The sequence below is a fragment of the Schistocerca gregaria genome, chromosome 5, assembly GCF_023897955.1.
Source record: "Schistocerca gregaria isolate iqSchGreg1 chromosome 5, iqSchGreg1.2, whole genome shotgun sequence".
In the NCBI taxonomy this organism is placed as follows: domain Eukaryota; kingdom Metazoa; phylum Arthropoda; class Insecta; order Orthoptera; family Acrididae; genus Schistocerca; species Schistocerca gregaria.
In genome coordinates, this window is record NC_064924.1 from 89636861 (window position 1) to 89663337 (window position 26477).

Here is a 26477-nt window from a genome sequence, read left to right on the forward strand (position 1 = left end):
GATTACAGCCCACACAGAGGCATACCGACAATTTTTCTTTTCACGAACAATACGAGACTGTAATAGAAGGGAGAACCGATAGAGGTACTCAAAGTACCCTCCATCACTCACCGTTAGGTGGCTTGTGGAGCATGGATGTAGATGTAGATGTAGAACGTGAATAGACATTTTGTTGCCACTTTCCCGAATGATTTCAGTAATTCCGATGGAATGTTATCTATCCCTTGTGCCTTATTTGATATTCAATCGTCCGAAGCTCTGTTAAATTCTAAACCTAGTACCAGATCGCAAAACTCTTCCCTGTCGGCTCCTGTTTCTTCCTCTCGCATTTCATCAGACAAATGCTCACCCTCATAGAGGCTTTCAATGTACCTTTTCCATCCATCCGCTATTTCCTCTGCATTGAGTAGTGGAATTCCCATTGCACTCCTAATTTTATCGCTCTTGCTTTTAATTTCACCAAAAGATTTGTTGACTTTTTTATACATTGAGTTAGTACTTCCGACAATCATTTCTCTTTCGATTTCTTTACACTTTTCATGCATCTGTTTCGCCTTGCATTTCCTGTTTGTTTCATTCTCGAGTGACTTGTATGTATGTAGTCCTGAATTTCCGTGCACATTTTTGTAATTCCTTTCTTTCGTCGATCAGCTGAGGTATATGCTTTGTGACGGAAGGTTTCTTTTAGTTACCTTCCTTGCAGCAGCGTTTGTCTCTCCAACATCTGTGTTTGCCTTTTTTAGCAATGTCCACTCCCCGTCATTGTTCAGTACTTCAGTATTCCACTTACTTCCACTCTGATTCTTTCAGGCTATTCTCTGAACCTGCTGTTTACTCTTTATCATTAGTAAATTGTGACTCTAGTCTATATCTGCTCCTGGGTACATCTTATTATCGAATATCTAGTTTCGGAATCTCTACCTGACATTGATGTAATCTAACTGGAATCGTTGTGGAGCACCTGGCCTTTTCCAAGTATACCTCCTCCTTCTGTGATCAGTAAGAGTATTCGCTCTTACTATGTGAAAGTCATTGCAGAACTCGATGAATCTTTCTCCTCTCTCATTCCTACTAGCAAGTCCATATTCTCCAGCAACCCTTTTTTCTCCATCCCCTACAATTTCATTCCATTACCTCACAACTGTTAAATTTTCATCTCCCTTTATGTACTGAATTATCCATACAATATCTTCATATACTTTCTCTATCTCTTATCTTGTGATTGAGATGTCGGTATAGACACATGAACTATTGTCGTTGCTGTTGGTTTGCTGTAGATTCTAATGAGAACGACCTCTCTGCCCTACCTTCCTATTCCTAACGAATCCTTCTCCTGCTATGTAATTTTCTGTTGCTGTTGATATTACTCTATACTCGTCTGACCAGAAATCCTTGTCCACTTTCCATTTCACTTCGCTGACCCCCCGCAACAACTAGACTGAGCTTTAGCGTATCCCTTTTCAGATTTTCTGGATTCCCAACCATGTTAGAACTTCTGACATTCCACACACTGACTCGTAGAATGTTGCTCCTTTGTTGATTATTCAGTGTTTTTCTCATGGTCACCTCCTCCTTGGCAGCTCTCTCCTGGAGATCCAAGTGGGGACCAGTCTCGAAACTTTTATCAGTATAGAGATCATCATGACAGTTACAAACAATATGTCCTGTGTATATGCATTATACGTGTTTAACGTTGTGGTTTTCATTGCCTTCTTCGTCCTCATGCCACTGATCATTGCTGATTTTTCCGTCTTTTAGGAGCAATTTCTTACCCAAAAGGAAAGAGAGTGCCCACTCCTCTGCCCTCTTTGACAAGGCAGATTAAGGGTGACTTCTTATGCCGAAGTTTTCGCCTGATATGGTTGGTGATTTTCATTCAAAATTTAAGCAGCAGTGAGGTTCAGAGCCAGGGCCCAGGCCACCTGTGTTGTAGGGGTAACGTCTTTGTCTCACATATTAAAGCCAAATTGTAACAAACTGCCTCATACATTACCCTGTTACTGAGAAACATTGACTTCCATCACCTCTCGATCATGGTAATTACGATAACCCCCATTCGTACTGTAGGGAATGATGGTAAGCTGACAGAGTGACTACCATTATTATTAGAGTATTATTTTTAGATTTATAGAACAATTAATTTGTGATAGCACCTTCCTGTATCTTTTTTACTCAAAATGTTTATGTATTTTGGCAACTAATGCAGAGTATTTTATTTAAGCGCCAAGACCGAATTTTCATTCACAATCAGAGATCTGCAGTTAATCTTGCGTTTTACATAAGCAACATGTGTGTATTTTGAATTCGAAGAATCTACATATTCAACGAATAATTTTATTTTGGTGTGAAGATTGTATTTTCAAGATATCAAACTTTCATCTCTTTGTTGGATGCTGGGTGTCATCTTTTCATCGTGTTGTGTTTTCTCTATATTTCGTGTTTGCAGCATTACAAATTTAAATTTCCATATTACGAAAATATGCAGTCTAAGTGGTACAAACTCTTAGCGATCTTGTCGAAAAGCACCGCTTTTAAGACGTTTAATTGTATCGCAGAAAATGTAAACTCAGTGTATAAACATGCTACCACAGTTATTTCCAAGAGCAAAAGAAATAAAAAAGCTATTCGGAACAGTGAATAAAATCAATTATACTTTTGTAGTATAGAACAAGGTGCACGTCTTCTCCCTGAAATGGTGCTTTCCGAGGTGATGCATTACTTAAGAACTTCTAAAAACGACAGATGATGAAACTTCGATCTACGTACATCTACCAACATAGCCTCAGTAGGCCTGAGATCGAAATTCCAATATCTTTGCGCATTTTCATAAATATTACAGGCAATTGAGACATGGAAAAAGTATTTTGGCACTTAGTTTACAGTGATGTTTTAGGTATGAGATGAGAAATAATAATATTATGATGCCTGGCACAAAAATTTGTTTGTGTGTGTATAACGTGTCAAAATTACTTTTTAACAGTTTTGTGTCGTTACGTAAATAATATGGTCGTTTCAGTCTGTTATGACAGCAGCAAAATGTCGAAAAGCATATAAAGGGTGTAAAATGCTTTATTTCTTGTAACTTAAGTCAGTGTGTGTGTGTGTGTGTGTTTTCTGGAAAACCAGTATTGTAACCAGCTCTACAAGTGTTCACCCAGAAGCGCCAAAGACTACCGTATCCATACGACGGTGGCTGACAGCAGCAATGCGCGCCAGAGATCAACCAGGGCGAGCTTGCCACTATACAACGAAACGACAGCCACAAGAAATTACATACTGATTGATAAATAATAACGGTATCGCCATACGTTTGTCTAGATTTATGGTTCAGCTGTGGTATTGTGAAAAAAGCAGTTAGTCACGATCTAAGAGCCGAAGCGTACGTGATCTTGAGTCTGTAAGACTACTATGCATGTGGGTAGAGGGACGTTTATGTGTGTCAGTACCGATACTTTGCCATAAGAATTCGGTAGCGACTATCAAGACACTTGGAAATTTTCCGTGAATTTCGTTGCAAGGGTTTCGGAAGTTTGTAATGAAGGGATTTTGGTTGTTAAATGCAAGACTACATGATGCAGTGACGATACTAAGGCACAATCAGTGGAACTGTCTGATGAATTTTATTGGAATGTAGCTCCTCGTAATTTTGTTTTGTACTTGACCTGCGGTCAAGCGATTTTGAGCGACGGGCTTAGTGTAGCGCTGCTGGTACGCTGTGTGAAGAAAGGTATTTCTGTGTTGTAGATATGACAGTAAATGAAAGTTTTAATGTCAGCCACTGTGTCTAACGAGGTCCAGTTTTGTTGCCTATGATAGTTCGTTGCACATCCCAAAGGATTTGGTTGTTGCGTATAGTTCGAAGATTTTGGGATAAGCACGCTAAGATAGTTGAGTGTTAGCTGTTTGTGTAGGTTATGGAACATAGTGTTACAACAAGGTAGTAACTTGTATACTGTGGATTATTTAATAATCGAGCCTCGTTCTCGAGTTTTTCTTGATCATAGGATCACATATAAGAACATGCGGACCGAAAGTGAATTGTGATTATCAGTGTATTCAGCCCGTATTCATTGTTAGTGACGCAATTTTAGAGATTCCCTAGCTCTTGCCGAACTATCTGAAGACAGAAAATTCAACAGCTGCCGTTATTCTAGTGGTACGTTTCGAGTGACATACAATTAGATTTGTAGTGGGTACGCGGGAAGTCAACACAGAAGTGATTGAGTTTTGAAAATCTGATTTTAAGTTGAGCTTGAAAGTGGTGGTGGCGCATAGGTTTTATGTTGTATTTTTTCTATTATTTCTATCTCGTTCAGTGTGGGGATTAGATTTGGGGTCACTCACTCACATCAACATCAACGTTTGCAAGTAGAGCAAGCACGCTCAAGTCAGCGATGTAATATAAATAAATGAATGACGAGTCTATAAAAAGAAAGCAGAGAAGCATTTTATCTAAGTTTAACGACGCAAAGTGTACTATTTAGGTAAAGTCTTGAGACTTAACATCGGATTACAGTTAAAAATATTGACAATTATAGACCAATACGTGAAGATTTGCTTACGAAAGTATTACAATTTTGTACAAAAGAATATATTTAAACTGTATTAGCATAGGTATCGCTAATCAGAGGATGTAAATAACTGTCGTTTGTTTCTATAGTAACCAATACATCTTTCACCTCAGACTATTGCTTTATAAAAATAATTAACTGCCGAACCTTTTACAAATTTTGGAATGCGTAAGTTCTGTAATTAAGAAGTAGGATTAATTTACCAAATACTTTAATGACAAGTACAACGTTGTTATAATCCGAGTGGCTAATTAGTGTCAATATTACGTTGTAGAGTACGACTGTCCTGTATATTTTCATTAATAGTAAGTTGTACGGTATTCATGTTTTTGGTGTGAGGATGACAACCAATTATGAGCTTAATTCAGAAATATCCGTGGAATCGTTATAATATTATAGTACTGGAAACCTTGCTTACCAATTCGAACATGTTCACGAGTGGTGATTGTTTTCAAGAACCTGTTATTTTCGGAGAGGTTAGATTGAGACCTATTGCGCCTCTCCGCGAATTATTATCAATTTATTGCATCTGTAATTAATATTTTTGTCGATTTTCTCTTGTAATGTGTTGGGGCATCGCCTGAACGTGGGTCTACTGAAGAACGGGATACAACACGTCGGCTTTGGCCAATGACGTAATGGGGTACTCATAAATATTACGTGATTACTTTCGAGCCACAGATAATAAATGGGTTGTTTGCTGTGGATAAGCGCCATAATTGTACATTGAAAAAATGAATGTGATTCTAAAACACAGCGCTAGACATTGCGTAAGATTTTTTTTCGTGTGCACTGATTTAAATAATTGGTTCTTTCCAATTCACTCGGTACTTAAATTCATTCTCAGTGAGTTTGAGATAATTTAGACAAATAGTTTTTTAATTTAGAAGAATTTTTAGTTTTTGATTTTCGTTTGTAGGTATGGCTTTCTCTGTTCCCATGAATATGGATGACTTAAATCAGGCTATGGGGGTACACATGATGGCAACCATTCGATTTTTGCAAATGTTTGGTCTTCTTGCCGATTACGTTCGATGTCGTGAGTGCATATGCGCCTGGTAAGTATGTCTGCACCTCGTACTCACGATTTATTCATATGGAGGTGTAGCAAGGATCGGCTATGACCTCATTTAGACAAGGAACGTGGTTAGAGAAATCTAAGCTCGCCTTGAGGGATATCATAAATATTACATACTATTGGTGTTTGAGGTATCTTGTGTGGCTGTGAGTGCATGAATGTCGTGTGAGTGAGCGTACCATTGTAGACTGGTACTTGGTTTGTAGGGAAGTTTGTGGGGAATATATAAAGTATAAATGGCCTTTAGAGGAGTCGGGTGCTATAGTCGAAATCAATGAGTCTCATTTTGTCAAAACCACATACAACAGGGTGGAACCTGCGGTAGTATTATGGGTTTGGGGGGGCTGTAATTTCAGGTCCAGAATGTGATGATGTAGTTTTTAAAGTAGTTCCTAATCGAACGAAGAAAGCTTTGGTGAAATAAATTGAAGATAACGTTGCAGAGGGTACCGTAATTATTTCCGATGGTTTTTCTTCGTATAGGTATTAGGGGAATAGGGGTTTTCAGCATCTTGTTGTAAACCATAACATTGAATTCAGTCCTTCATCAACTGGGTTCTATTGTTCAGTTGACCAATATAGCTCAACTAAAGAATGGGATACAAATTTGACTGCTGTTGGTTTTATTGTCGTCGCTAGCAGGACTATGATAACTTTCAGTCGATACTATTAGCATCGAAAGAAAAAAAAGGTGTATTCCATTCGTCAGTAGACGCTATAGGCCAATTGAAGTATTGTACTGGCAAACGAAGTTACTCTCGGCGCGGTGGCTGATGGGAGCGACTGCAAAACACGGGATACAAATTTTATATCTGTAGTCTTCTTCCGCCTTCGCGTAGTTAAAGTGAGTTACAGATTGCAAATGTAACATACGTTGATATTCTCGGTTTCGTTAGCAGTAGTGTCCTATTCTTCAGTTGACCTATGTAGGTCAACTGAAGTGTGGGATACAAATATTATGTACGTGGATCTTTCCGCCTTCAGTAGTAATACTATCTACGTAAGAACAGACTATTAGTGGTAGCGGAGATGAAAGAAACACCTGTAAAATTTGTATCCCGTACTTCAGTTGACCTATAAAGGATGTTACAAAGAGGTATGGCCAAACTTTCAGGAGACATTCCTCACACACAAAGAAAAGATATTATGTGGACATGTGTCCGGAAACGCTTAATTTCCATGTTAGAGCTCATTTTAGTTTCATCAGTATGTACTGTACTTCCTCGATTCACCGCCAGTTGGCCCAATTGAAGGAATGTAATGTTGACTTTGTGCTTGTGTTGACATGCGACTCATTGCTCTACAGTACTAGCATCAAGCACATCAGTACGTAGCATCAACAGGTTAGTGTTCATCACGAACGTGATTTTGCAGTCAGTGCAATGTTTACAAATGCGGAGTTGGCAGATGCCCATTTGATGTATGGATTAGCACGGGGCAATAGCCGTGGCGCGGTACTTTTGTATCGAGACAGATTTCCAGAACGAAGGTGTCCCGACAGGAAGAGGTTCGAAGCAATTGATCGGCGTCTTAGGGAGCACGGAACATTCCAGCCTATGACTCGCGACTGGGGATGACCTAGAACGACGAAGACACCTGCAATGGACGAGGCAATTCTTCGTGCAGTTGACGATAACCGTAATGTCAGCGGCAGAGAAGTTGCTACTGTACAAGTAACGTTGAACACGTCACTGTATGGAGAGTGCTACGGGAGAACCATTTGTTCCCGTACCATGTACAGCGTGAGCAGGCACTATCAGCAGCTGATTGGCCACCACGGGTGCACTTCTGCGAATGGTTCATCCAACAATGTGTCAATCCTCATTTCAGTGCAAATGTTCTCTTTACGGATGAGGCTTCATTCCAACGTGATCAAATTGTAAATTTTCATAATCAGCATGTATGGGCTGACAAGAATCCGCGCGCAATTGTGCAATCACGTCATCAGCACAGATTTTCTGTAAACGTTTGGGCAGGCATTGTTGGTGATGTCTTGATTGAACCCCATGTTCTTCCACCTACGCTCAATGGAGCACGTTATCATAATTTCATACGGGATACTCTACCTGTGCGTACCACAGAGGACATTTTGAACATTTCCTGTAACGAAGTGTTTGAAGTCACGCTGGTACGTTCTGTTGCTGTGTGTTTCCATTCCATGATTGATGTGATTTGAAGAGAAGTAATAAAATGAGCTCTAACATGGTAAGTAAGCGTTCTGTTGCTGTGTGTTTCCATTCCATGATTGATGTGATTTGATGAGAAGTAATAAAATGAGCTCTAACATGGTAAGTAAGCGTTTCCGGACCCATGTCCACATATTTTCTTTCTTTGTGTGTGAGGAATGTTTCCTGGAAGTTTGGCCGTACCTTTTTGTAACACCCTGTATAGTTCAACTGAACAATGGGATGCTAATGCTAACGAAAGTGAAGAGATCGACGTGCGCTAAATTTGTATCCCGTACTCCAGTTAACCTCTACAGCGTTTCGTTTATCGAAATGATGTGGAACGAGTCAGTTTGTAGGATATGTATACACGATTAGTGTTAACATTAATGAACAAATTATCATTTTATTCCTACTCATGTAACTACATTTGTTTTTTTACTAACGGCCAGTTTTGAAGTAGCAATTCGTCAGTTGAATAGAAACAGTTGCCCTGCAGAACCGATTTTAAATTGGATTTAAAACTTGCTTCGCGACCTGTCGGTCAAATAATCAAAAAAAAAAAAAAAACACATTGCTGCATACAGAACTCCTCTCTGAGCCATTGACAGCTTTAGCAGTGGATAATAAAGATAATTTTTCCATCTAGTGCTGTAGGTAAGTACATCACTGTCCATCTCAGATTGTCATGGATTACTTATGATGAATTTCATTAGTGAAAATATATACTGTGACGGCACAGTTAAAATGCCTAGCTCCTTGAAGAGGTACCTACATGACGTTCTTAGGTGAGAAACACATGATATTTTTACTGCTCGCGTTTGTGCAAGCAATAATTTCTTTCTAGGTGATTAGTTACCCCAGAAAATTACTCCGTACAACATTACTGGGTGGAAATATGCAAAATATGTCAGGATGTTGATATGTTGGTTTCCAAGATAAGCAATTATACGAATAGTAGCTGAACTTAACTAGTTGAGAAGCTCAGTAATATACATCTTCCAATCCATGTTTTCATCTATATGTAAGCCCAAAAATTTGGAGCATTCTATCCTGCTATTGACTCCTGCTCATGAGCTACATCAATTGATGGTACGACTGTTTATTGTACAGAGCTGAATGTAGTGCGTTGTTCAGAGTTTATAGGGGGCCCATTTTCAGAGAATCACTTAATAATTCTTTGGAAAATATCATTTACTTACTCCTCCGCTGCTTTCTCTCTAACGCGATTTATTTTAGCAGTACTGCAGTCTGCAAAGAATACCAATTTTGCTTGTTGAATGTTAAGAGGCGGGTCATTCACATATGTAAGGAATAAGAGGGGATCCAAAATTGAGTCCCATGGGACTCCCTTTGTGATTTTACCCCAGTCACTAAAATATTCTGTTGTTGTGATGTTCAGTCCAAACACTGGTTTGATGCAGCTCTGCTTGCTACTCTATCCTGTGCAAGTCTCCATCTCCGAGTAACTACTGCAACCTACAGCCTTCTGAATCTGCTTACTGCATTCATCTCTTGGTCCCTCTCTGCGGTTTTTATCCTCCACGCTTCCCTCCAATACTAAATTGGTGATTCCTTGATGCCTCAGAACGTGTCCTATCAATCAATTCCTTCTGTCAAGTTGTGCCGCAAGTTCCTCATCTCCACAATTCTATTCAGTACCTCCTCATTAATTATGTGATCTACCGATCTAACCTTCAGCATTCTGATGTAGCACCACATTTAGAAAGCTTCTATTCGCTTCTTGTCTAAACTGTTTCTCGTCCATGTTTTACTTCCATACATGGGAACACTCGATACAAATACCTTCAGAAAGGTCTTCCTGACACTGAAATCTGTACTCGACCCTAAACAGTTTCTCTTCTTCAGAAATACTTTCCTTGCCATTGCCAGTCTACATTTTATATCCTCTCTTCTTCGGTCATCATCAGTTACATTCCTTCTCAAATAGCAAAACTCTCTACTACTTTAAGTGTATCATTTCCTAATCTAATTCTGGCAGCATCAACTGATTTAATTCTACTTTATTCCATTATCCTTAGTTTGCTTTTGTTGATGTTCATCTTACATTCTCCTTTCAAAACACTGCCCATGCCGCTCAACTGCTCTTCCAAGTCCTTTGCGTCTCTGACAGAATTACAATGTCATCGGCAAAACCTCACAATTTTTATTTCGTCTCCTTGTATTTTAATTCCTACTCCCACATTTTTGTTTTCTTTACTATTTGCTCAATATACAGATCAAATAACATCGTGGTAGGGTACAACCCCGTCTCACTCTCTTCCCAACCACTGCTTCCCTTTCGTGCCCCTGGACTCTTATAACTGCCGTCTAGTTTCTTTTCTAGCTTTTTGAGAATGTGTGAATTATTCAGCACAACCTTTAGCATTCTGTTTGTCACGTACACTGTTGTTGTTGTGGTCTTCAGTCCTGAGACTGGTTTGATGCAGCTCTTCATGCTAATCTATCCTGTGCAAGCTCCTTCATCTCCCAGTACCTACTGCAACCTACATCCTTCTGAATCAGTTTAGTGTATTCATCTCTTGGTCTCCCTCTACGATTTTTACCCTCCACGCTGTCCTCCGATGCTAAATTTGTGGTCCCTTGATGCCTGAGAACATGTGCTACCAACCGATCCCTTCTTCTAGTCAAGTTGTGCCACAAACTTCTCTTCTCCCCAATTCTATTCAATACCTTATCATTAGTTAAGTGATCTACCCACCTAATCTTCAACATTCTTCTGTAGCACCACATTTCAAAAGTTTCTATTCTCTTCTTGTCAAAATTATTTATTGTCCACGTTTCACTTCCATACATGGCTACACTCCATACAAATACTTTCATAAACGACTTCCTGACACTTAAATCTATACTCGATGTTAACAAATTTCTCTTCTTCAGAAACGCTTCCCTTGCCATTGCCAGTCTACATTTTATATCCTCTCTACTTCGACCATCATCAGTTATTTTGCCCCAAAATAGCAAAACTCCTTTACTACTTTAAGTGTCTCATTTCCTAATCTAATTCCCTCAGCATCACCCGACTTAATTCGACTACATTCCATTATCCTCGTTTTGCTTTTGTTGATGTTCATCTTATATCCTACTTTCAAGACACTGTCCATTCCGTTCAACAGCTCTCCCAAGTCCTTTGCTGTGACAGAATTACAATGTCATCGGCGAAACACAATGTTTTTATTTCTTCTCCCTAGATTTTAATACCTACTCCAAATTTTCTTTTGTTTCCTTTACTGCTTTCTCAATATACAGATAATAGCATCGGGGATAGGCTACAAACCTGTCTCCCTCCCTTCTCAACAACTGCTTCCCTTTCATGCCCCTCGACTCTTCTAACTGCCATCTGGTTTCTGTACAAATTGTAAATAGCCTTTCGCTCCCTGTATTTTACCCCTGCCACCTTTAGAATTTGAAAGAGAGTATTCCAGTCAACATTGTCAAAAGCTTTCTCTAAGTCTGCAAATGCTAGAAACGTAGGTCTGCCTTTCCTTAATCTTTCTTCTAAGATAAGTCGTAGGGTCAGTATTGCCTCATATGTTCCAACATTTCTACGGAATCCAAACTGATCTTCCCCGAGGTCGGCTTCTACCAGTTTTTCCATTCCTCTGTAAATAATTTGTGTTAGTATTTTGCAGCTGTGACTCATTAAACTGATAGTTCGGTAATTTTCGCATCTGGTGAATACAGGGTTATAAATATAAAATCAAATAGGGGTAATGCAGGAGTAGGTTTAATAATGAATAAAAAAATAGGAGTGCGTGTAAGCTACTACAAACAGCATAGTGAACGTATTATAGTGGCCAAGATAGACACGAAGCCCATGCCCACTACAGTAGTACAAGTCTATATGCCAACTAGCTCTACAGATGATGAAGAAATTGAAGAAATGTATGATGAGATAAAAGGAATTATTCAGGTAGTGAAGGGAGACGAAAATTTAATAGTCATGGGTGACTGGAATTCGACAGTAGGAAAAGGAGGAGAAGGAAACGTAGTAGGTGAATATGGATTGGGGCTAAAAAATAAGAGGAAGCCGTCTGGTAGAATTTTGCACAGAGCATAACTTAATCATAGTTAACACTTGGTTCAAGAATCATAAAAGAAGGTTGTGTACATGGAAGAATCCTGGAGATACTAAAAGGTATCAGATAGATTATATAATGGTAAGACAGAGATTGAGGAACGAGGTTTTAAATTGTAGGACATTTCTAGGGGTAGATGTGGACTCTGACCACAATCTATTGGTTATGAACTGTAGACTAAAACTGAAGAAATTGCAGATCATGTACACTACTGGCCATTAAAATTGCTACATCACGAATATGACGTGCTACAGACGCGAAATTTAACCGACAGGAAGAAGATGCTGTGATATGCAAATGATTATATTTTCAGAGCATTCACACAAGGTTGACGCCAAAGGCGACACCTACAACGTGCTGACATGAGGAAACTTTCCAACCGATATCTCATACACAAACAGCAGTTGACCTGCGTTTCCTGGTGAAACGTTGTTGTGATGCCTCGTGTAAGGAGGAGGAATGTGTACCATCACGATTCCGACTTTGATAAAGGTCGAATTGTAGCCTATCGCGATTGCGGTTTATTGTATCGCGACATTGCTCCTCGCGTTGGTCGAGATCCAATGACAGTTAGCAGAATATGGAATCGGTGGGTTCAGGAGGGTAATACGGAACCCCGTACTGGATCCCAACGGCCTCGTATCACTAACCGACGAGATGACAGGCATCTTATCTGCATGGCTGTAACGGATCGTGCAGCCACGTCTCGATCCCTGAGTCAATAGATGGGGACGTCTGCAAGGCAACAACCATCTGCACGAACAGTTCGACGATGTTTGCAGCAGCATGGACTATCAGCTCGGAGACCATGGCTGCGGTTACCCTTGACGCTGCATCACAGACAGGAGCGCCTGCGATGGTGTACTCAACGACGGACCTGAGTGCACGAATGGAAAAACGTCATTTTTGCGTATTGTTTACAGCATCATGATGGTCGCATCCGTGTTGGGTGACATCGCGGTGAACGCACATTGGAAGCATGTATTCGTCATCGCCATACTGGTGTATCACCCGGCGTGATGGTATGGGGTGGCATTGGTTACACCTCTCGGGTGACCTCTTGTTCGCGTTGACGGCACTTTGAACAGTGGACGTTACAATTCAGATGTGTTACGACCCGTGGCCCTACCCGTCATTCGATCCCTGCGAAACCCTACATTTCAGCAGGATAATGCACGAACGCATGTTGCCAGTCCTGTACGGGCCTTTCTGGATACAGGATATGTTAGACTGCTCTCCTGGCCAGCACATTCTCCAGATCTCTCACCAATTGAAAACGTCTTGTCAATGGTGGCTGAGCAACTGGCTCGTCACAATACGCCAGTCGCTACTCTTGATGAACCATGGTATCGTGTTGAAGCTGCATGCGCGGCTGTGCCTGTACACACCATCCAAGCTGTTTGACTCAATGCCCAGGCGTATCAAGGCCGTTATTACGGCCAGAGGTGGTGGTTCTGTATACTGATTTCTCCGGATCGATGCACCCAAATTGCGTGAAAGTGTAATCACATGTCAGTTGAAGTATATATTTGTCCAAAGAATACCTGTTTATGGTCTGCATTACTTCTTGGTGTAGCAATTTTAGTGACCAGTAGTGTATAATTCAGATTAGCTATGTGGAAAGCCACCAGATCCATAAACGACAGTTTCTCTAAGAGAATATCAAGTCGAATGCCTTGTCACTGTGCCGACTCACCAGGAAGAAAAGCACTTGTTGGATACTGCTCTGCAGATACACTGTTGGCGGAACTCACCCTGTCGTGCGCGCCGTTCAGAGCCATGCTGGAGCTGATGGCGACCAGGGGCGCTCGGAACTTGTGCGCCAGTGCCGCCATGCAGTCGTGGTGGAAGTCCTCCGAGATGACCAGGTCGAACCGTGACCCGGAGTTGGCTAGCCGCTTCACCTGCGGCATGTCATACACTTCCGCGCACAGGTGCCTGAGGAGGTACTTCATTATGAAGGGCCCGAGGAACGGAGTCCGTATTATGCTGATCGAGTCCATGGTCAACTGCAAAATGATCACAGTTCAAAGTAAATCAATCTGTCCAAAAAAAAAAAAAAACTAACAGAATGATATTTTCACTCTGCAGCGGAGTGTGCGCTGATATGAAACTTCCTGGCAGATCAAAATTGTGTGCCGGACCGAGACTCGAACTCGGGACCTTTGTCTTTCACGGGCAAGTGCTCTACCAACTGTGGTAGGAGACGAGGGATTGGCAGGAGTCGTTGGGGCGTGAGTCGTGCTTGGGTAGCTCAGTTGGTAGAGCACTTGCCCGCGAAAGGCAAAGATCTCGAGTTCGAGTCTCGGTCCGGCACACAGTTTTGATCTGCCAGGAAGTTTCATATCAGCGCACACTTCGCTGCAGAGTGAAAATCTCATTCTGGAAACATCCCCCAGGCTGTGGCTAAGCCATGTCTCCGCAATATCCTTTCTTTCAGGAGTGTTAGTTCTGCAAGGTTCACAGGAGAGCTTCCGTAAAGTTTGGGAGGTAGGAGACGAGGTTCTGGCAGAAGTAAAGCTGTGAGGACGGGGCGTGAGTCGTGCTTGGATAGCTCAGTTGGTAGAGCACTTGCCTGCGAAAGGCAAAGGTCCCGAGTTCGAGTCTCGGTCCGGCACACGGTTTTGATCAGCCAGGAAGTTTCAGTGAACTAACAGTTACCATTTTCATGAGATAAGCTGGCTTTTTTTTACTTCTGTTTATTGAACTTGGAATGGTATAACGGGTATTTTAGTTCTGAAAAATCGGTATTTTTCGGTATTTGTTTGGTCTCGGTTGTAATAGGTCTTTCTAATATTTTTTTTTACAAATATGTGGATAAACAGATTAGAGTATCAACATGCCATAACAACAATGCTAACATTTTTGGCTTTCAGGTAAAATATATTTTAAAAAATGACTAATATTAGCTCGTAAAATTTCAATTGCCTTGAAATATTTGATTGTTACAGAAACCGGGTAAAGCGATCAGCACAACTTCTTTAACAACGCCTACAGTTAGAAACTAGCAACAAACGCATGGCATAAGAATTGGTACAGTGCCTTAGTGACTATGACGTATCTGGTCCCCTGTGGTGTGGACTATTAGATGGCTGTGCATGCAGTTTGTAAGGTTTGCCCCCACCAGGTCTGTACAGTGGTTTCTTGCTGCTGTCCTCAGACATAGGTTGTATTGCACAATGGTACCACCCGCAGTTTGGAAGTATTATGTAAAGATCGATAGTAATGAAGTGCAATACTTAATTTGCTTTAACATATTAAAAATAGGACGAGACACAACAAATTGCGACGTCATATAAGGGGAAGGCATCCACGATTGTCCTTGGAAGAGAAAGTAAATTTAACTGATATACTCATAATGTTATTGACTTGCTATAAACTTGGGGTATTAATTGAACCATTAATATCGTGGTTGCTTCAGTGTGAAAAGTTGACACCATCCAAAAATGGCGATGCACAGAAGACATCAACTTGTGAGCTTTCGCTCTTGCTGTCGCTGCGGCTATCTGCTTCAGCATCGCATTCTTTGCCGGAGACAATGAAGCGTCTCCTTAGAAAAATTAATGAATTACTATGCTGATAAACCTCTTTAATTATTTGCTTTTCAAACAGCTGAGCAAAACTGAACGTACTCAGACATTACTCTCTTCACTTATTCTGATCAAACAATAAACTGATACACAATATTTTTAGCGCAACGCAATCTGACTTAATAATCCCTACAAAAGAATGGCCCGACTAACAATAACCTATACCTTTCATGAATCACTTACCTCACAAAAATCTTCGTTACTCGAATTACTGCAATACACCGAGCGCCAATGCTGCCAGCTAAATAAGATTCTAACTACTGAAGGCCTAACTACTGATAGGCATAGTTAGCAAATGAAAGATTTTGATAGAGAACAAACAATGTATTTATGTTAATAGTGTTATAGTGTTCAAAAGTCGTAATATATAATCAGTTCATGACATCCAGTCTTACAAATTTACTGTCTCTGATGGACACGCGTCCGGATCGGTCGCTCTCAAAACTCCGCCATTTCTCTCCCCACATTCACCACTGCTGGCGGCTCACGTCCACCTGCGCAACGCTAAGCGCTGTTAACATGACAATAGCACATTACAACAATGCAAACCAGCCACAGACTGCACACAGCACAGCCAGTGATTTTCATACAGAGCGCTACAAGGCGTTACCAACATAAAAACCTAAACAGCCTACTTACATCAGTAAGACCGATTTCTGCAGGAAACTCGACCCAGTATCGATCATAGTCTGCTACTCTTTCACCTCCACTAGAATTCTACATTCATTTTTCGAAATCTACGTTTATTACTGAAGATAATAGCAATAAAATACTGAAAATCGTTCGTCTCAAAAACCGGTTACTTCTGAGCTGTTTTAACAAAAAAAAAAAAAGTTCAAATGGCTCTGAGCACTATGGGACTTAATGTCTGAGGTCATCAGTCACCAAGAACTTAGAACTAGTTAAACCTAACTAACCTAAGGACATCACACACATCCATGCCCAAGGCAGGATACGAACCTGCGACCGCAGCGGTCGCGCGGTTCCAGACTGTAGCGCCTAGAACCGCTCGACCACTCCGGCCGGCAGCTGTTTTAACAGTCAGGTTGAACAGGAAACGAAAAGAACGGGTGTAACCGACAACAAGTTGTTTCAGGGATGTCCACCATCCCGTGTTCAATCATACTGCCAACAGCTAGCTACAAACGTAAAATCATTAGCGAATCCGGTAATGCTTCGCAATTGCTAAATATCTATGAGATTTGGATAAACATCCTAAACTCCTTCCCACCTCTTTCGCCATCTCCTTCCCCTTCTCTTTGTCCAAACCCTTCTCCTCCCCCTTACCTCTGTGCATCTCCTCCTTCCTCTCCTTATGTCCATTCATCCTTCCCCCTCTTTGTCCATCTCCTGTTCCCTCTCCCCCTGATCTTGAGCTTTCTGTATTGTTATTGCAAACGAAACCTTGAGTGAGAATTTCAGCCTCTTGAGATAAACGAGTGATTCGATTGGGGTCATTGGTGTACAGGTATGAGAGGAACCTCTCCACCTACTTGTTCTGTAAGCATAGTAGCTTCGATGACATTATTTAGCATAGTTTTTAGTTGCGAATGGGTAGGATTACAAAGTTTTGAGCGATTCAGATTCACTTGTAGTATCCTAATCATAAGCCGATAAGCCACAAATACAACTCACTTTTTTGTAAAACCGATGGCGAGGAACGAAGCATAACAGCATATTGTTTTGTACACAGTTTTTGTTTAAAATTACACTCCTGGAAATGGAAAAAAGGACACCGGTGTGTCAGACCCACCATACTTGCTCCGGACACTGCGAGAGGGCTGTACAAGCAATGATCACACGCACGGCACAGCGGACACACCAGGAACCGCGGTGTTGGCCGTCGAATGGCGCTAGCTGCGCAGCATTTGTGCACCGCCGCCGTCAGTGTCAGCCAGTTTGCCGTGGCATACGGAGCTCCATCGCAGTCTTTAACACTGGTAGCATGCCGCGACAGCGTGGACGTGAACCGTCTGTGCAGTTGACGGACTTTGAGCGAGGGCGTATAGTGGGCATGCGGGAGGCCGGGTGGACGTACCGCCGAATTGCTCAACACGTGGGGCGTGAGGTCTCCACAGTACATCGATGTTGTCGCCAGTGGTCGGCGGAAGGTGCACGTGACCGTCGACCTGGAACCGGACCGCAGCGACGCACGGATGCACGCCAAGACCGTAGGATCCTACGCAGTGCCGTAGGGGACCGCACCGCCACTTCCCAGCAAATTAGGGACACTGTTGCTCCTGGGGCATCGGCGAGGACCATTCGCAACCGTCTCCATGAAGCTGGGCTACGGTCCCGCACACCGTTAGGCCGTCTTCCGCTCACGCCCCAACATCGTGCAGCCCGCCTCCAGTGGTGTCGCGACAGGCGTGACTGGAGGGACGAATGGAGACGTGTCGTCTTCAGCGATGAGAGTCGCTTCTGCCTTGGTGCCAATGATGGTCGTATGCGTGTTTGGCGCCGTGCAGGTGAGCGCCACAATCAGGACTGCATACGACCGAGGCACACAGGGCCAACACCCGGCATCATGGTGTGGGGAGCGATCTCCTACACTGGCCGTACACCTCTGGTGATCGTCGAGGGGACACTGAATAGTGCACGGTACATCCAAACCGTCATCGAACCCATCGTTCTACCATTCCTAGACCGGCAAGGGAACTTGCTGTTCCAACAGGACAATGCACGTCCGCATGTATCCCGTGCCACCCAACGTGCTCTAGAAGGTGTAAGTCAACTACCCTGGCCAGCAAGATCTCCGGATCTGTCCCCCATTGAGCATGTTTGGGACTGGATGAAGCGTCGTCTCACGCGGTCTGCACGTCCAGCACGAACGCTGGTCCAACTGAGGCACCAGGTGGAAATGGCATGGCAAGCCGTTCCACAGGACTACATCCAGCATCTCTACGATCGTCTCCATGGGAGAATAGCAGCCTGCATTGCTGCGAAAGGTGGATATACACTGTACTAGTGCCGACATTGTGCATGCTCTGTTGCCTGTGTCTATGTGCCTGTGGTTCTGTCAGTGTGATCATGTGATGTATCTGACCCCAGGAATGTGTCAATAAAGTTTCCCCTTCCTGGGACAATGAATTCACGGTGTTCTTATTTCAATTTCCAGGAGTGTATATATAAGGACAAATATTGTATATGGGAGAAATAATTTGTCTAACAGTTTACACTAGGATTGCTGATTTTTTTAAAAATCAAGAAAACGATATATCGATACAAAAATGTCGTTAGATGTGTTAGTTTGATCGAGAAAAAGTATCAACACGTCGATTATCTACCAACGGGCCTATAAAAATATCGGCGCACATTAAAAATACACTGCCCTTTTTAGAGCACATCACTGATGTGCGAAAAAATGTGCTTTGAAAAACATAAGAAATGCATAGTACTGCAGAACAACTAATAATTACCGGTGTCTTAAGGAAGAAAAACATGAACGATGTGTTAGCAGACGGCATTTCCCGATGCAAGCGAGAAATCAAGAGAAAATCACTGTAAGTACAAACCAAGATACGGTTAACGAAAGGTTTTTCGATCTTAAAGCAAATAAAAATGTATATAGCTTGATTACAGATCACTTATGATGCTTTACCTCAATAAGGCGGAACGTGTCGAGCGGAAAGAAAAAAAAACCCACACATTTTTGAAGTTGTAACGATAGAACGAAAATACCATCAAGAAACGTATATTCATATTGATATCTAAAGTAAATTGTCAAGAAATATTCGAGATTTTTGCTAACAACGTATCCCATTTATAAACGCGGTGAATCACCTAATACGTGCCGGCCGGAGTGGCCGAGCGGTTCTAGGCGTTACAGTCTGGAACTAGGCGACCGCTACGGTCGCAGGTTGGAATTCTGCCGCAGGTATGGATGTGTGTGATGTCCTTAGGTTAGTTAGGTTTAAGTAGTTCTGTGTTCTAGGGGACTGATGACCTGAGAAGTTAAGTCCCATAGTGCTCAGAGCCATTTGAACCATTTTTTGACCACCGGGCAGCGGTAATGCCCGCTTCCAGTCTGGTATAGAACGGTTCCTGTCTACGTGCTAGCATTTCAGCAGAGACGCCCTAACAGGCTGTAGTAATACGTCATTGCATATCGTCAGGTGTAGTTGATACACTGTGATGAAAAGTATCCGGACACCCTCGAAAACATAACGTTTTTCATATTAGGCGCACTGTGCTGCCACCTACTGCCAGGTACTCCATATCAGTGACCTTAGTAGTCATTAGACATCGTGAGAGAGCAGAAGGGGACGCTCCGCGGATCTCACTGACTTCGAACGTAGTCAGGTGATTGGGTGTCACTTGTGTCATACGTCTGTACGCCAGATTTCCACACTCTTAAACATTCTTAGGTCCACTGTTTCCGATGTGAAACAGTGAAGTGGAAACGTGAAGGGTCACGTACAGCACAGAAGCGTACAGGCCGACCTCGACTGTTGACTGACAGAGCCCGCCGGCAGTTGAAGAGAGTCGTAATGTATAATGGGCAGACAACTATCCAGACCATCACACAGGAATCCACTACAAGTACTATGACAGTTGGGCGGGAGGTGAGAAAACTTGGATTTCATGTTCGAGCACTTAATTATCGAGCGGCTGCTCATAAACCACACATCACGCCGGTAAATGCCAAACGACGCCTCGCTTGGTGTAAGGATCGTGAACATTGGACGATTGAACAGTGGAAAAACGTTGTGTGGAGTGGCGGTCACGGTACACAATGTGTCGATCCGATGGCAGGGTATGGGTATGGCGAAAGCCTGATGAACGTCGTCTGCCAGCGTGTGTAGTGCCAACAGTAAAATCGGAGGCGTTGATGTTATGGTGTAGTCGTGATATTCATGGAGGGGGCTTGCAACCCTTGTTGTTTTGCGTGGCACCATCACATCACATGCCTACACTGATGTTTCAAGAACCTTCCTGCTTCCCACTGTTGAAGGGCAATTCAGGGATGGCGATTGCATCTTTCAACATGATCGAGCACCTATTCATAATGCACGGCCTGTGGCGGAGTGGTGACACAATAACGTCCCTGTAATGGACTAGCCTGCACAGAGTCCTGACCTGAATCCTATAGAACTCCTTTTTGATGTTTTGGAACGCCGACTTCGTGCCACGTCTCACCGGCCGACATCGATACCTCTCCTCAGTGCAGCACTCCGTGAAGAATGGGCTGCCATTCCCCCAAGAAACCTTCCAGCACCTGATTGAACGCATGCCTGCGAGAGTGGAAACTGTCATCAAGGCTAAGGGTGGAACACCATACTGAATTCCAGCACTACCGATGGAGGGCGCCAGTAACTTGTAAGTCATTTTCAGCCACGTGTCCGGATACTTTTGATCACATAGTGTACGTCCTTAAGACAGCGTCTTTCAGCTTTCCCCACACAAAAAGTCTACAGGCGTGAAACCCGAGGAATGGGCCGGCCAAGGTACAGAGCTCCTGCGTCCAATTCAAAGATTCGGAAACAATTCGTGAAGACATGCTGTAGTACTTCGGGCACTACGGGCTGGGCAGCCATCATGTTGGTACCACAGGTTCATCCTAGTCTGCAGATTAACGTGTTCTAGGATCAGTGGAAGATGATGTGCTAGGAACTCGAATTACTTGCTATGTATTCTCCCTCAAAGCCTGATTGTTGATTGTCTTTGAACATGCCCATAAAATTCCAATGTTCGTTTTCTGATGTATGCTGCCACGTTTGACAATTTCTCTGTTGCTTCACAGACTTTCAGTCTGTATCACTCCCCTGTTCTTTCCTGGGCCGAGAATTTTCCTCAAAATACTTCGTCCTTCCTTAGGATTTTTCCACATCGCCTTTTCTGCTGGGCATCAAAGGTTTGCTTGTGTGCAGAGGTTCGGTTTTGATCACGGTGTTGTAACGTCTAACTTTTGGAGATGCACTCATTCTCTTTTCGTTGTAGATGTGATGCGTTGAACGATCTCTTAAGTTTCTGCAGTTGAATACTCTATGCTTCCACTTCTAGCCCCTTTAGCTTTATTTTAATTTTTTAATGTTAAAATTTGTGCCGAAAGAACTTTTTTTCAAATGAGATTTGCAGGGCTTTTCTTGAACCCTGATACATTTGGCCTACAAATAATTATGATTTTTTTCTAATTTTATTTTATGTTATAAAAGAGGTAAAGCTGAGAACCAGTTGTGGCTAGAGGATCACTGGCAGTTTCTGCACTTGAACACAGCTTCGGTTTGGTACACTGACCACAACAAGACAATTTATCTGCACGTCGTAAGACACTAAGTTGTTTACCGTGTGCGGTGTAGTTCAAACCAGGTGCGAAACTGACAGACCGTACGTAACCCGCAAGGAAGGACTACCAGTTCTGAGAGAAAGGCAGCTGCATACTGTAATGTCATAGCTGGTATGCGACGCAGCACGTGAATGCTACACTAATGCCTCAAATAATGCAGTCTGAGATGGCAAATGGAATTATTGCCCAGGCTGAGAAGGTTGCAAGAAAGTTCTGACAGTATGCTGAAGGCTCACTTCTTCCAACTACCATCAAACTGGAAACGCAATAGCCGGCCTGGGTGCCCGACCGGTTCTAGGCGCTAAAGTCTGGAACTGTAGTGTGTGTGATGTCCTTAGGTTAGTTAGTTTAAGTAGTTCTAAGTTCTAGGGGATTGATGACCTCAGATGTTAAGTCCCATAGTGCTTAGAGCCATTTGAGTCATTCATCACTTCTACAGTAGTGTAGGACTCCAATTAGCCTACACCATTTTACGCACACCACGTCACTGACCTTCATCGCCTCACTTTCACAGCTTGCTGGTTACCCAGCCGCACTGAGATAGTGGAAACAGATAAGCAACAGCAGAAGGGCAACGCATCCCACGAACATAATAGTGAAAATTCATACAAAAGGCGCTTCACTATCAATAACAAAGACTCACACATTTGAAAGTATAGGACAGTAGTAACAAAGACGTTCCAGTATACAGTGCGACAATTATTAAACTATGTGAAAAAAACGTAAATTACTTACAAACTACGGCGAGCACAAGCTTTATTCAACATGTAAACATCACTACAGATATTCGGATTTACTGTATGACATGTTCGAAACGCCTGCCAATATTGGCGGTGATATGATGCACACGAATAGACATTCTGCATGACCCACTGAAGTGTTGGATGATCGAGGCTGTCGATGACCTTCTGAATGGCAGTTTTCATCTCAGCAGTGGTTTTGGGATTATTGCTGTACACCTTGTCTTTAACATAGCCCCACAAAAATGAGTCGCATGTGTTCAGATCTGTAGAATATGACGGCCAATGGAGGTCCAAGCCGGTGGCTTCTGGGTACGCCAGAGCCATAATGCTGTCCCCAAAGTGCTCCTCAGGAAATCACTCTCCTACTTCGATGGGGTCGAGCTCCGTCTTGCACGAACCAAATCTTGTCGAAAACAGGGTCACTTTTGATAATAGGTATGAAATCATCTTCCAATACCTTGATGTTCCGTTGGGTAGTCACTGTGCCATCAGGGAATATTGCGCCAATTCTTCCGTGACTGGACATTGCACACCGCACAGTCGCCTTTTGAGGGGTTGATTGCGAAGTGCGGATCCTCAAGTCCCAAATGCACCAGTTCTGCTTACTGACGAACCTATCCAAATGAAAGTGGGCTTCGTCGCTAAATCAAACAATATTCACATCAAAGTCCTGTTCGTCAATTATGTGGACAATGGTGTTGGCGAAACGCAACTGCTGTTCCATAGCCCTGGGGCTTAACGGCCGATGGGTTTGAATTTTGTCTGGGAGAAATGCAGGTCTTCGACAACGATTTGTGGCAGTGTCTCCCGGTTGACCACCACCTTCCACTTGTTGTGCAGCTCGCCTGATCGATTTCCTGGGGTTGGTTTCAGACACAGCGCGTGTCTTCCCGATGTTTTCAGGCGTTTCACCCTTTTTGAACGACCGACATTGACAACACTGTCATCACGAACTACTCTTTCTCTGAAACATGCGAATCAAATTCCTGATTGTTAGAAAACTTGAAATGGTTGTCTGCAGTTGAACTCAGTTGCAAACTTCCTCTGAGCCGTAGCTGGGCTGTTATTGCTCGCATAGTAGACTTTCACAAGCGCTATACGCTCAGGCGCGATGTTTCACGTGCAAATGTCCGACAACGAGAAGGTGCGTGCGAATGCACATACTAATTCCCATCGTGCCCCGCGGTCAACCGTGCAGTTTGAACGTCCTAAGGCAAACCGTTCAGAAGTTATGACGATTTTATTTCATATGGTTCAACAATTGTCATGCCGTATATGGAACCGCAAGAGAGTCGTTTGGGAGACAATTATGAATGTGTTTGAAATGTAAACTTTGCCATTAACTGAGATAAAATTTCGTCTGTGGTCCACGATTGTGAAAAGGGGTAGATAAATAAAAAAGGTTTTCGCCTCTCTGGTAACACTGCTGCAGAACCTAGCCATCTGTGCCACGACTTTAGCTGCCCACAGAGCCTTGGCACGCAATTGCTCTAGGCAGTTATGTGGGCTCGGACATTACAACGGACACGTCGCACAATGGAATGACACCGACAGCAAGACTGTGGAATGACAAAGGCTGGAAGCAATCAAAGCTTATAAAAGTGGAGAGCGGCACCCTGGACCATTCACACTTCCCTCGATGCCTTCTGACGAGGGCAGTCCATCAGACAGCGGGAATACCTTAGCACCAGGAAACCTACAAAAAACCATGGCGAGAGGCTTCAGCAGAACAAACACATTTGAACGTGGGCACCATATCACACCACAATAGCACCACTCGGAGGTGGCAGTTGCTGGTAGGCAATGCTTATGCTTCTCAGCACTATTGCATCTATTTTAGGCACTTTAGACACCAAAGACAACCAAAGAAAATGATACTAGAGTGGACCTTCAAGAACGTCTGAACCAATAGTACTTAGGCTTCTTCTTTCACAGAAAAGTGGGAGACAAGAGTAGTTGGGATTTAGGCTTCACCGGAGCTGTAACGACCACGTGCTAGCTCTGACAACTTTCATAGATGTCGGTATCCAGGAGAATCTAAAAACATTTGTGGCTTGTATCTACCTTATGGCAGCGTGTGACACTGCCTGGGGAAAAGGGTGATTTACAAACTACTGAAAAATAATTAAATGTCGAATAATATAATGTCATATTAACAACATGATAAGTAATGGTTGCTTTCAGGTTTGACTGGCTGCAAATAGTAGCTCAACAAGGAAACTAAATAATGGCCTGCCACAGGGCTCAGATCTCGCACCTCTCCTGTTCAGCCTCTACGTTTGACTTTTCGTATTCACTTTCAGGGAAAATCTGCTATGCAGACGACATCGCTCTGGCTTGTTAATCGAAAGAGCTTGGTCAGTCAGAGGGGACACTAAGAGAGTACTTCGCGGCCTTTAATTCATATTTTAAATAATGGAGACTGAAGTCCAGTCAATGCCAGTAAGAGCGAAGTTTGTGAGTTTCATCTTAACAACAAACAAGCTAACCCTGAGCTCAAGGTGTGATTTGATGGCCGTCTTCTTCGTCAGAACAAGTACCACAAGCACCTTGGCATTGCACTCGGTTGCACTCTATCTTGAAAGAAGCATCTGAAAAGCACATCATCCAAGATAAAAACTCCAAACAGTCATTCTTAGGCGATGCGGCACAACCTGGGTGGCTTCAATGGATACTTTGCGTACGTCGTCAGAACAAGTACCACAAGCACCTTGGCATTGCACTCGGTTGCACTCTATCTTGAAAGAATCATCTGAAAAGCACATCATCCAAGATAAAAACTCCAAACAGTCATTCTTAGGCGATGCGGCACAACCTGGGTGGCTTCAATGGATACTTTGCGTAAGTCGGCTATCGGCTTTTGCATTGGTTTTTCTCGACCACAGATTATCGTGTTTCAGTGTGGTGTGATAGTTTCCATGCCAGCCTCATCGATACGCAGCTCAAGAAGACGATGCGCATAACAACTGGTACAACCAGACCAACTCCTGTCTACTGGCTTCCCTGCTGAGCAATATCTACCCACCACAGATTCGCAGAACTGAGACCCTGTTTAGAGATTGCGACAATATAAAAGAGAATTAAGAACTACACAATCTTCACGACACATCGGTCGTAGGAAGAAATAGGCTTCATCAGAGACACTCGCCATTGCTGTACTCTGAACAGCTAGCTACAAGTGACACTTCTAAAACAAGGACAGTCAACACATCGGAAATGACCAAGAATGAGAATGATTCGAGAAATATGATTGTGATACTGTGAGTGTCGAACTTGGCGGGAAACTGTGGTGGAATTAAATGGAATCAGCACTGGATGTAGTTGGTGCTTTCAGTCACTCTATAAATGGGATATTGTGGAATCTACGAGCTGTGACTGTAGTGCTCTGAAACAATATCAGACTTGTAAGAGAGCAATACGTCCTGCGATGGTATAAGGGCACATGGAATGATTTTATGAATGCCAGTGCCATAGCGGTGGAATGGATTAGAAACTTAGACGCATTGACAACAATTTAGATGTGGAAATATTTAATTTCAGAGCGTACAGTGACTCACAACAAGAGCAGGTCTAATTAATTACATTCTTCCAGTAAATCAGACTGGCTATTTGTTTTTATGTGTGTATGCTTGTCTACTTAGCTTAGTATTTTAGCTAACTGGTATATTCTGCAGTTATAAGTTTCGTGAGGCTAGTTCAGATACAGCGATCTCTTAGGCCTCGTTTATCATGTTATTTGTTACTATTTAGGTGTGAAAAAAGCATTTGTGTACTTATTTTAGAGTTGACAATTGTGAATTAGTCACTAATTTGGCACGTATGTGTGTAAGTGGAAAATAAAATTGCAATACCTGATGCAAACGTTGAACTTCTTTGGCTTGCAGACATATTTTTGCAGGTATGTTAGATTAAGGAAAAACGTTGTGACACTTAACAAAATGTGG

General features: G+C 42.7%; 1 protein-coding gene and 1 non-coding gene across 2 annotated transcripts in view; one reads left to right on the forward strand and one right to left on the reverse strand.

Annotated features, from left to right (window-relative positions):
- Positions 1-26477, reverse strand: part of LOC126273235 (UDP-glucosyltransferase 2-like) — an 81064-nt gene that overhangs the window by 29524 nt on the left and 25063 nt on the right. Inside the window, exon 2 of the mRNA XM_049976778.1 lies at positions 13669-13923. Within this exon, the coding sequence (XP_049832735.1) occupies positions 13669-13923 (255 nt within the window). The remainder of the gene's footprint in view (positions 1-13668; positions 13924-26477) is intronic.
- On the forward strand, positions 14458-14532 carry Trnas-cga (transfer RNA serine (anticodon CGA)). The gene has a single exon. It is a non-coding gene; the product is annotated as a tRNA-Ser (tRNA).